Genomic DNA, 11,188 nt, shown 5'->3' with positions numbered 1-11,188 from the left:
CAGGAGAAAAATAGGCTTGACGAGACCACCTCACGCTTTCATGTCTTAATGACACTCGCACCACCAGGCAGAAAAGATGCGGCTGCGTTGGAATTTGTTCTTTTTTAAGGTCCAAAAATGATTTCTAAATTTGAAATGAATAATTAAATTGACTGTGTAATTCTACTGCACCATTGTTTTCGCCTGTGTGGACGATTTGGGGCGGGTGACCTCCACGTGACGCCGCTTGCGCACGTCTCGTCGGCCATTTTGCGTAGTAGCCTAAGAGCAGCTGACAGATGGTTGCCCGTCTGGACCCGCCGTGTGTTGACGCGGCGGCATGCTGACTGGGCACGACGGCGGCGGCGGGAGGAGGAGGAGGAAGATGGCTGTGGCGTCATGGCAACGGCGGAGTGACCTTCACGGCCGAAGCTCCCCGCTCGGCTCGGACTTTGTGAGTCATCCGCCGGCGCCGCCGTGTTCAAGCTCTTCTGTGGAAAAACAAAAGCGACAAGGCACTGGAAGAAAAAAGTCGCAGACAAACACTTACTGGAGGCAATTCCATTCCTTGGCGCTTTCTCCACTCGCTGGATTATTTGGAGTGGTCGTGTTTCTATTTACTCGTGCGATTCATCTTTTTGGGATCGTTCCCACTTGTCATGTTTATTTTCATTGTGGATGGATTATTCTGAGCTCTATTTCAACTCTGGCCCTTTTTGCGATTTATCAGCGGTACCAAAACCCGGGCCCGGATGACAAAGGCTCGCGTGCGCGTGAAAAACGTATCGATCGGGGTACGCCGTTGCTGTGGAAACGCGGGGAAGACATCAAAAGGAGGCAATGACTCAAATCCCGCCGGAGAGTCCGGCCACTCGAGCGTGTCGAGCCGCTAAGAAGCTTTCCGTCTGATTCGGTGTCAATTCTAACGCGGACATTTGGCTCTCCGTTTCTCAAAAGGATGAAGCGGAAAACGGCGGCCACCCAAAAACAGGAGAAGAGCGAGTAGACGCTAATCTGCTCGTTTGACCTCCCGATTGGCTCCAGATTGAGGAGATTGGTCGCGGGATGAAATATGGCCGACCTTGCTCAGTGACAAGATAAGGGCGGCCTATCGCAAGACATGGCCGTTCGCTGCGTTTGGGGTTTGGCCCTGGAAGCTTTTCCACCGACCTGCTCCAAAGACTGCTGCATGGGAAATTGCGTCGTGTCGCCATTTTGTCATTACCAGAGATTAGATGATGGCGCTTTCAAATCGGATGATTGGCAGGCGGACTCGTCTCACCTCGGAGTGTTTGTGTGTGCGTCGCTGCAACCCGGCCGCCGCCTTGCATTAGCGAGCGCGCGGCGCTATCATCCCATCCAATTAGACGTAATGAACACAAGCGAGGCGACTGAGGGGAGATAATCAAAGTTTTATTAAACGATTGCATCTTCTGTACACGTATATGCATACTGCAATGCTAAACCCTTCTTACAAAAAAATCGAAAGCATTACAAAAGACAAAGAATCGGCGAGCTCGTTCCCTTGGACGATGCGTTCAAAGCCCCTCGCTTCATTTTATTTCTTCCTCCAAAGCGTAAAAAGTGATACGGCTTTTTTTGTTAAAGCACATTCCTTACGTGTCCATCTGAATGCTCCTTATATACAAGATGATTTACATTAAATACGCACGGGGGTGGAAGAAAGGTGGCAGCTTCTACCTGGTCAGCTGACCCACCACCTTCAGCAGAGTTTTGTTCTCCTGCTTCAGCTGCTCGTTCTCGTCTTCAATGTCGTCCAGGTCCTGCCGGGACAACACGGTGACACTTGAATGGAAGCCGTGAACCCGTTTAGGCGGCCAATGAGAGCGGGACTCACCCGGTAGAGTAGGTCCATCTCCTCTTTGAGCTTGTCAATCAGGTCGTCTTTGTCTTGCTGGGCCTTCAGCAGCCTGCTCCTTTCCTGCTGCTCGTGGGCCAGTTCCTGGAGCGAGAAAAAAAAAAAAGGCTTTGCTCATTCACAACAGCAATTTGTCCTCCCCACTGCAGATGAGTGCTAATCCGCTTCCATGGCAACCAAGAGCATAACCGCCATATAGATATGGAGACATAAAAGCAAGTCTGGGCTTTGAAGCGCCCATGCGGGTTCAATGCGCCGCTCGTTCGGACAAGTGCCGCCCCGACCCGAGCCAAGCTTGATCAAAAGACACTCGAACCATCGAGAAAATGTCATCATCGTCATCCTTGTGTGTGTGTGTGTGTGTGTGTGGTTCCAGACACTCAGTGTTGGTGCCTCGCCGTGTCCTACCTGCTCCAGCTCCTCCAGCCGTTTCTCCAGACTTGCCGGCGCGGCGTCTCTGACGTGGTGGCCGTGGCGATGCCGGCTCTCCTCGTCCATGCTGCTGCAGCTGTGCCCACGCACACATACGCACACAGACACACACAATAGGGTGAGCGCACCTGCTGCTTGAATGCCATTCCTTTCATGAAAGGCGTGAATCACAAAGTGGTGAAAGGAACAGGTGGAGGGGGGGGGGGCGTTCAATGAGGCGAGCGTTATCGCCTTTGTCCAAGAGCTTTGCCATGAAGCAATCCTTGGCATATCGGGACGGCCGAGCGAGAGGGGCGGAAGGTTCATTTTATCACCATTGCCTCCAAAGTCAACAATACTGCAAACAAGAGCAGCCGCTCAAAGTGGATCTAATTCCACAGCGAAACGATAACACCAGAGATTTTTTTTGCTTCCATTCATTGTGCAACTCCTTCTAGTGTGCACAACTTGGCCGCCAGGGGGCAGTATAATAGAGACAAATGCTCCTGTTTATGCCTTTTTGCATTGTCCGCTAACGTTGACATCTGACTTTTCATGTTGACATTTGACTAATTACTATGGATTTATTTATGCAATTTGGCTGCTTAATATATTGCCCGACGTCTGTCTCGGCCTTGCAATTCTTGCTGCTGCTGCTGCTGCCGCTGCTGTTCACTCTGTCATTTCATCAAATGTCAAAGCAATCTGGACTCCAGTGAACTGGCGCATTTGTCCGGCCCAAACCTTTCCAAGCACATCAATTGCTCCCGGCGCTACCGGTGAGAGGGTCGGGGTGAGCGAGGGGGGGGGGGGGGGGGGGGGGGACGAGGCGGGGGCTCCAGATGGCGCCATGTCAACTGACTTTCAAAGCGGCCATCGGGTAAAAAAAAAAGAAATCAACAGAGAGGGGAAAAAAACCCCAAAAAAAACTCTTACCTTTTGGTGCGGCTATTCACAGATCTTGCCAGGTTCTCCTGAAATTAGAAACAAAACATGAGCTGAAGCAGCTTTTGTGAGGCTAACACCATTTGCAAAAACAGTTCCAGAACAGGAACAATGAGGGACAAGCAAGTCATCAAGACGGGCTCAGGAAAAAAAAGGGCCGAGTGTCCATCAGCGCGGCGGACGCTTCATTCCTCATTCTCGGGGTGACGGCTGCGCCGCATGACGACAAATAAATAGAAAACCGGAGACAAATCTCAGCGCTAGCTCAAAGTGGCACCGATGACTTCTTGATGTGCCTCCGGCGCAGCGGCGCGTCACGCCAGCCGGCCATTTACGCTGATCGATGAAGGGGCGCTAAAGTATGAGCTCCTCTCGCCGTGGTCTCGGCGGACAAACGGGTCCAAAAGCAGAAGCCGTTTCATATTTGTTGACTTGCCGGCGAAAGCCCGCTGGCCGGGTCTGCCGTCATGGCCTCGTTCTGGAAGGTGTTGGCCAGGACCAGCTGCTCCTCCTCCTCCTCCCGCTCGTCTTTATCGGCGCCGTCGTCGTCGTCGAGCTCATCCAAGCTCTGGCGGAAAGAAGATAGAAGAAGAATGAGGACACGGGAGCCATGAGGAGAACTCAGCAGAGCGCCGAAGCGAAGCGGCGGCCCGACCCGAGATAACCTGCGCTTCTAATCCTCTTAAGACACCGGAAGTGAGAAGCAGCGGGGAGCTCCGTCCACTTTCCACACCTTTGAGATCACATTCCTGGTCCCGGTACCAGAATTGTGGCTCAATATCACTTGGGTGATTAACACTGGGATGGAAAAGATTGGACGCTTCTGAGAAGGAAATCATTGTTTGATTTGTGTTAAACGCTTTCAAATTCAAACAAACGTTTCCGCTTTCCCGCTGCGCTCACGGCGAAAGCGCTAACGGCTGCTAAAAATAGCTTTCTGGCCAATGAAGTCATTTGCGAGGCCTTTCCTGCCAAATGCTTTATCACGTCTCCTCGGGGACGTCTCCGAGCTCCTTCTGGCTCTCACAGCCTCTGAACTTCTCAGTTGAGTCTCAAAGTTGACTTTGGACCAGGCGGCGGGCGCCTCCAAAACGCCTCGCAACCATAAAAGGGATCTTTTGGTCATCATCACGTGCGGCGCGAGATGGACGGCAGACAGAAGATGACACAATCCAGAACCCCCTGACAGCTTCCTGTTTACGACAAGCGGCAGGATTCTTCAAAGCTTCGGCAAAAAAAGAATCTTGTTGTTTTTCATGGGCCGTAAATAAAAACAGCCGTCGGCAAGTGTGCGACATGTGCTTTGGACCAGAACCGGCATCGCGTGGCACCACATCTGCTTTGGATAAAGCCAATCTCGTTGTTACATAAGCGTCTGGCTTTTGTTTTGGAGCGCCGACATCCCGTCCATTTATCAGCCAGCGGTTGGAATGTTAGCGTTTGATCCGCTCCGCGTGCGGTGAGCCCAATTCAGGCAAAGGGAAAGCGGATCGGGATGCTTTTCACCTCTTTGTTTTGCGAGCTGCCCGAGCGGGTCCGGAGGCCCGTGGGCTTGACGGGAAGTGCTCCTGTGTTTTGTCTGACCTCCAATCTTGTTTTCACGTCTTCCTTTCTGCTCCGAGGTCTTTTTTTTTTTCCCTAGCTGTCGGCCCGAAGCGGATATTCTCAAAACATTTGGAGTCGCTGAACCGGTTTGCTTTCGGGGCGAGGAAGGATTTGAAAAGCCACGGAATGTCATGCAAAGAAATGAGATGATGAAGTGGTAGCAACAGACAAAAGTGGCAGCTAAGCCCGGACCGGCAAACCCAATCGCTCGGCCCCCCCCCAACTGGTCTTCGAGTGAACTTTAGAAACGTCTGCCAGCGAGCGGCCTTGGACTCTCCCGTCCGAACGTGTTTGTGTCACCTCGGCCTGAAGTCAAACGTATTTAACTTGCGCTGTCACTGACCTTCCTTCTCTTTGGCCCCAAACATTGCAAAACGTTGCGCGGGCAAGCTCGGAACATTTCGCCCGCAACTCTCTCTCGCGCGTAATCGCCGTCTCGGAATCCACCGAGCGAGGGAGAAAGAGATTTGATGAGCAAAAAAAGCCAGAAATGCCGGCTGCCTCGACAGCGCTAAAAAAAAGATGAATCACCTCCGGATGGTTTTGAGCGTTTGCGATGCAAAAGCGGCCCCCCTGCCGAGAGGTTGCGCCGCTCGGCGACGATTATGAAGACACCCGGCGAGCCAGCGACTGATTACGGGCATGGGGAAGACGGCTGTTGAGAAAACAAAACGGGCAGCACTGGCGGCCTCAGGCCACCTGGTGGCGCTGTTAGGCAATAAACAACACGTTCCATCTATTTTAAGAAGCTAATTCAGAACTTTAAAACAGTAGATTGAAGGTTGACTTTTTGCTCATTCACAGTTGAATTTTTGTCAATCATTGATGAGAAATGAAATGGCAGCACAAAATGAGACAATGTCCACAGTCAGCCATTTTCCTTGGCTGCTGTCACGTGACTCATTAGTGTGACAAAGTCTCTTGCATGAACGGGAGCTGGCGTGCTAAATTTGGCGCCCTCTGAGAGAGTCTGCAACGACGAGGGAAGAAAGAGCATTGGCTACGTTTAGCGTAGCGCTGAAATGTAGGAAAGCAGAAACAGGTCTTGACGTGCGTTACAACGTACAGCTAGCCGCCCGACCGGTCGGGCGCACGCTCGCTCGCTCGGGGCCGCGTCATGTTGATCACCGGCGCTGCGGTGTGACTGCTTGCCCGCTTTGAGCATGCTGGCCAAAAAGCCAATGCGGCGTTATTATTATGATCAAACAAGAGCCAAGTGGCCCCTCCAGACCAGGAATGCACCATCACCCCCTGAAAAATGTGCGGATGGAAAATAAATCTGCTTTCCGTGGAAGCGGCAGTGAACGTATATCATCCGTACGTGGAAAGAGAAGCACAGAGAGGCTCGCTGGAGGGAAAGGTAATCCTCGTGCGGAGGCCATCCGACTTTCAATACGAGAGGAATGCCAATGAAGTGCCAGTTGATCCTGGCCGGCGAGATTTAACCCAACGGCCCCCCGCGGGAGCGGTAGATGCTGACATTTGGCTTGAGAAGCAAAACAGGTAAAAAGGGGGGGGGGGGGGTTCAATCCAAAATGGCGACGGCAATACTGGCAAAGCAACAAATGATCCAATCAAGGTGGAAATGAAGAAACACGGCGAGACAAACGGAGCACAGATGTCACCGGCGGCCTCTTTTGACTGCTTCATTTCATTTCCTGCGTGTCTGCTGCACTCCAGCGCTAACAAACAATTAGCGAACATTAGGCCAGATGTGAAATAAGCGCTTTGATTCCATGCCCGGAAATTGAATAAGTGCTGCTTAACGCATCAATCCGCTGTGCCCGTTTCAAACAAGCTCATTAGCTTCATAAAAAGCCAATTAACAGGAGGCCTGTGGGGGGGGGGTATCAAACGACGGCGTGGAGACGCACTTTGACCCCCGGCCGAGTCGATCATTCACAGCTGCTTGCGTCAACAAACAACCACGCTAGCTTGGAATTAGCCTGGGTTGCTAGCGGAAAGTGCGCATGCAACCATTTCATCTAAAATGAACGATTCCAGTTCCAAAGTATTTGTTTGGGAAATTGTGCGAGAAGGCGTCCCTTGTCGCCGAGCTCCCGACATTCTTTCAGCTTTTTCCCGAAAGAGGAAGGCAATCGAGCGTAACGCCGCACTTCCTGTTTACACGCAGATGCCGACTCAGCGGCCTTCTCGGAATCTCGCTTAGTGACGGCCACCGTCGGCCGCGCTGATCCCACGTGGGGACGGACGGGGAGAAGCGGCGACTCCGTTTCCTTCTCCCGTCACGATGGGAATGTTGTGACTCAGCCGCTAATCCGTGCCAAAGCGTAGCAGGGAGAACAATAGGTCACAGGCGATCTGGTAAAACATGTTTGATGCGCAACGAGCAGGAGGCAGGGCCAAACCGACACATCCAGATTAAGGCTGCGGTGTAAACATCGAAAAGTTATTATTATTATTAATTTCTTCTTGGGAGCTCTTGAGCAGCTGTGTGGAAAACAACAAAAAAAGAAACGCTCCCGTTTGTTTGGACGGCGAGGCCCGCAGCTTAGCACGTTTCCTCCGCACACTTTCCCTTTTCCGCTTTATTTTGGATTCCCTTTCTGGACGGGCTGCCCGATTTCGAGTGAAGTGGAATTTTCCAAATCAACCTCTTTTGTGTGGCACGTGACGACCGAGCCCAACGTGCATGCTAACTTTGCTAAAATGCTAACACGTCACGCGCGCTCTTCGAGTGGCCACCTGTGTGGCTCTTTTCCATCTCGTTAGCCGCTGAAAGAATGCGAGGGTCAACCGCGTTTGTTATTCATGAGAAGGCCGGCTACGGAATAATCATCCGCTTCAGAAGAAAAAGTCGACGTCGGCGACCCCCCCCCAGGGCGGCCTGCACGTCGGTCGCAAAGAAAAGCTTGGGATTGAGAGCGAGAGAGAAAGTGAGCGAGCGAGCGAGAGTTTTGTTCTGTAATGGACATCCTTGGAAGAAGCCCAAGCACTCATCAGGCTGTGTGGGAGGAAGACAAAGCCCACGGAGGGAAGGAATGTGCGCTCGGGCGGCAGCGGAAAGGCCAAAGCCCGGCTTAAGAAGACAATCCTGAATTGTAGCGCGCGCCACAACCGCCGAGGCTGCTTGAAAAACATTTGGACACGCTCGGGAGAGGAAAAACAAAACAGAAAATAATGGCAGCACTTCAGACGTCGAGCGCCTTTATCCAGTCGTGTCCTAATTGGGCTCTTGGATCTTAATCGTATCGCTTTGAATCGAAATTGGACTCGTATCGGGATTTGGATAAACGGAGACCGAATGGTATCAATGCGAAGTCGCCTCGTTGTAAAATGACAGCTGACGAGGAACGAACACGGGCGTCCCGCCGTACCGGGCGCCGCCTGTCACACGGTGCTAGGAGCGGATGATTGCGCACTTTCCCTCCACCCGCTCGCTCGCTCGCTTCCTTCCTTCCGGCGGAGCGCTTTTTATCTCGTCTTTGAAGCATCACTCGGGGAAGGGAGCTTTGCATACAAATGAGGCAGCCGGGCCCGATTAACGGCGCCTCGCTCGCTCCTTGGCTGAATGACGCTCAAATGAGTCTTGTTCGAGCGCAGGTGGACGATGGAATCCCGCGCCGCGCGATGGGAGGCCGCTTATGAAAAACGCAGTGCACAGCACGTCCACTAGAGGCATCCTCACAAGCACGGCAGCCCATAAAAGGCATTTGAGGGCGTTCTTTTTCTTAAAACGAGTCAATTAAATATCACACAAGGCAGAGAAGTCCCGGCGCTGGTGCCGGTGGCCCAAATGTCGTTAGTCGACTGAGTGAACAGCAACAGAGCTTTAGTGTGCGCGTCACGCACACATCGGCTTCCGTCACGGTGCACCTCCGAGCGCCATGCAAATTTGGGACCTAATGGCAAGCTTCAAATGCTCAAGTCATTCCTTGAAAAAATTAAAAGCAAGTCAGCGGCAACGCTAATGTTTGTGCAGGAAGGTCAATGGAAGGAAAAAAAAAAAAAGGGTGGAATGTCAACATAATTCCACTTGCCAAGTGCAAGCGGCTCCCAAAGGCCTGATGATTACGAGCCGCCTGATTGGAGCTGACTGGCAAAACCAGGAAAGGAATGTCCCACAAGCCTTCCCGCTTCCTCACCACGTGCCCCCCGACCCCCTCCCCAACCTGGACACAATGTTCCCTGATAACCACACGGAGGCGGAGAAAAGCGCCGAATGAGGTCATCAATATGCAAATGAGCCGAGTCGGGTGAGACGAGGACACGGGGAGTTGATTTGACGCCCGCCTCGTCGGGTTTGACCGATTCGCGGGCCGGTATTCCTTCCAGCACTTAACGTTACGTCCCCGCAAAAAAAGCCGAGTCAAGTTTTAAATGCGATGACGAGCTCGCTTCCTGGTGAAAGCCTTGGCGGAGGTTACTCAAAGGTGAAAATGAGAAGTGGACATTTTCGCTTGACTTCCTGCTTACCCGCTGGGAGTGTGACTCAGCACCTTGTTGACACTCCACACACACACACACAGACACACAACACACACAAAATGGCGTCCGAGAGCATCCCGTAAAATGAACGTTTTGAGCAATATCAGCTGCAAGTTTTAGCAAGATGCTAACAAAGGCGTTAACAGCAACACACCCTTCTGCACGCTAATGAGCGCATTCTTTGGCCCCAATTACAATTCATACAAACGTCACACGCAGCAAGGAAACTATGTAGAATGTTTTTTTTTGTTTTACGAGGTAAAGGCGGGTACCTCCACTATGTCAACTTGCCGACTTTCACTATTGGTGTCCTGATGACATAAGATAAGGAGTCAACCGATAAGGCGGGTTTTGCCAGACTCAACAGATACTTTCCAACAGAAGCAATTACGCAAGACTTCACATGTTTTGGCCATGAAATACGGTGGAGCCTCGTCAAAGCTGGAGCTTAAAAGCGGCGTTTTTACATATGCAACCTCATTTTGCCTTGATAATTTTGTACATTTTAAAAAATCATTATCATAAAAGTACTCCCTAAATGTATTTTTGGTGCTTTTCCTATTTTTTTTCTTCCTTCTTCTCCCTCCTTGGCCAACATCTGCAGGCTGCTTTCATTCCTCCAAACAACGGTAACAGATTAGAGCGGACACATGTATGGCAGGAATTTGGTGGGGGGGGGGAACAACAGCTCCTCCTGGCCACAATTATTTGTGGAGCCACAACACAAACGCTGGCAAGGAACGCGTCTACGCAAGAGCTCGCAAATATTACAGGAAAAGTGAAACTCAATGCCAAACCTAACAATACAGCACAAATGACTTACCGGGATTTAGAAAGATTTTTTAAAAGATGTATGTTTTCATGTCCTGTGACATTTACTGGGCATGTCAATAAAACACTGTTTGTGTCTCCGCTGATTGAAAAGAAACTTTTCCCAACATTGTATTTAGGTAGTTTTGTATCATAAATACATAATATAACAAAGGGAGTCATTTTGTCAGGTGTCGGTTCAACTGACCTCATTGGACGGCATGCTGACGACACCTGTTGACCTCCTCTTCTCCCTCAGCTTCCTCTTCTCGATCTGCCCTTTGCCCTTCCTGGAGCTGGGCCCGCTGCTTTTCTTCTCCTTGCTCTTCCCAGGCGACGGGCTTTCCCCGTCCCCCTCGCCGCCGTCCGACGTGCAACCATCCGGCGAGTCGCCCTTCGCCGGTCGCTGTAGTTCGTTCCCCGAGGAGCCGCCGCCGCCGCCACCTCCGCTACTGCTGCCAGCCCCGGAGGCGGCTGCGATGTCCCCGAGCATTTTGGCTCTCATCTTCTCCCGTTTCGCCTTCCACTCCTCCAGGAAGTCGGTAGTGGCGCTCGACTTGAAGCCGCCGGTTGCCATGCTAGCTTTTACTGGCTCGTCACTTTCAACAAGTTTTGACAACTTTCTACTCCCCTAAACTAGTCGCCGCATTCCTCGAGCGAGTGTCCCGAGAGCTGGTGGCATGCAGAGCGGAAGGAAGGAAGGAAGGAAGAAAAAAAAAAAGCCTTATTTGAGTTGTAAACGCATTAAAAAGTAGTGAAAGCGAACTTTTTGCAACTATTTAGACGACGCAAAACCTCGCTGGCGACTCACCTGCAGGTGTCAGGTTGTTGACTTCCTCAAAGTCGCACACCGGATCTTCCGACCAGGTGTGCCTGACGAGTGCTCGCCTCGGCTGACTGCGGTAAGTGACTTAGTGGCGCTGTTGGAGCCGCCGCAGCTCCCTCTGCCCTCCGGAGCGGCGGCCCGAGTCCGGAAATGACCGATGATTCCCGAGTGGAGCCGAAGTGCGCTTGGGAAAGCAACAGGGCAAGACACGATCGAATGTGACATTTAAGAGCTAATAAAGCAGTGGGAAATATGGTGATCGTTTTGACATGAACGTTCGCAAT

At 51.7% G+C, this 11,188-nt stretch overlaps 1 protein-coding gene and 1 long non-coding RNA gene across 2 annotated transcripts; one reads left to right on the top strand and one right to left on the bottom strand.

Annotated features, from left to right (window-relative positions):
* Positions 1 to 267: 267 nt before the first annotated feature.
* On the top strand, positions 268 to 3,368 carry LOC119117327. Its single transcript, XR_005096493.1, has 2 exons — positions 268 to 433; positions 2,235 to 3,368. It is a non-coding gene; the product is annotated as an uncharacterized LOC119117327 (long non-coding RNA).
* pawr (PRKC, apoptosis, WT1, regulator) lies at positions 1,376 to 11,054 on the bottom strand. The gene is made up of 7 exons (XM_037243454.1): positions 10,890 to 11,054; positions 10,287 to 10,750; positions 3,651 to 3,782; positions 3,206 to 3,243; positions 2,267 to 2,366; positions 1,838 to 1,942; positions 1,376 to 1,763 (listed from the first exon to the last, which is right to left on the bottom strand). Exons 2-7 carry the CDS (start codon positions 10,653 to 10,655, stop codon positions 1,677 to 1,679), a joined length of 831 nt encoding a protein of 276 aa, XP_037099349.1. The 5' UTR covers positions 10,656 to 10,750; positions 10,890 to 11,054; the 3' UTR covers positions 1,376 to 1,676.
* Between the last annotated feature and the right edge of the window lie 134 nt (positions 11,055 to 11,188).

This window comes from Syngnathus acus, chromosome 23, assembly GCF_901709675.1.
Source record: "Syngnathus acus chromosome 23, fSynAcu1.2, whole genome shotgun sequence".
Classification (NCBI taxonomy): Eukaryota; Metazoa; Chordata; class Actinopteri; order Syngnathiformes; family Syngnathidae; genus Syngnathus; species Syngnathus acus.
This window is presented reverse-complemented; position numbering and strand designations above follow the sequence as displayed.

Coding starts and splice junctions, on each gene's coding strand:
- pawr (XM_037243454.1), bottom strand. CDS start 10,655: ATGGCAACCGGCGGCTTCAAGTCGAGCGCCACTACCGACTTCCTGGAG. Junction 3,783..10,286: donor TCAGCATGCCGTCCAATGAG/GTCAGTTGAACC, acceptor TCTTTCCGCCAG/AGCTTGGATGAGCTCGACGA. Junction 2,367..3,205: donor GTGAATAGCCGCACCAAAAG/GTAAGAGTTTTT, acceptor GCGTGGGCACAG/CTGCAGCAGCATGGACGAGG.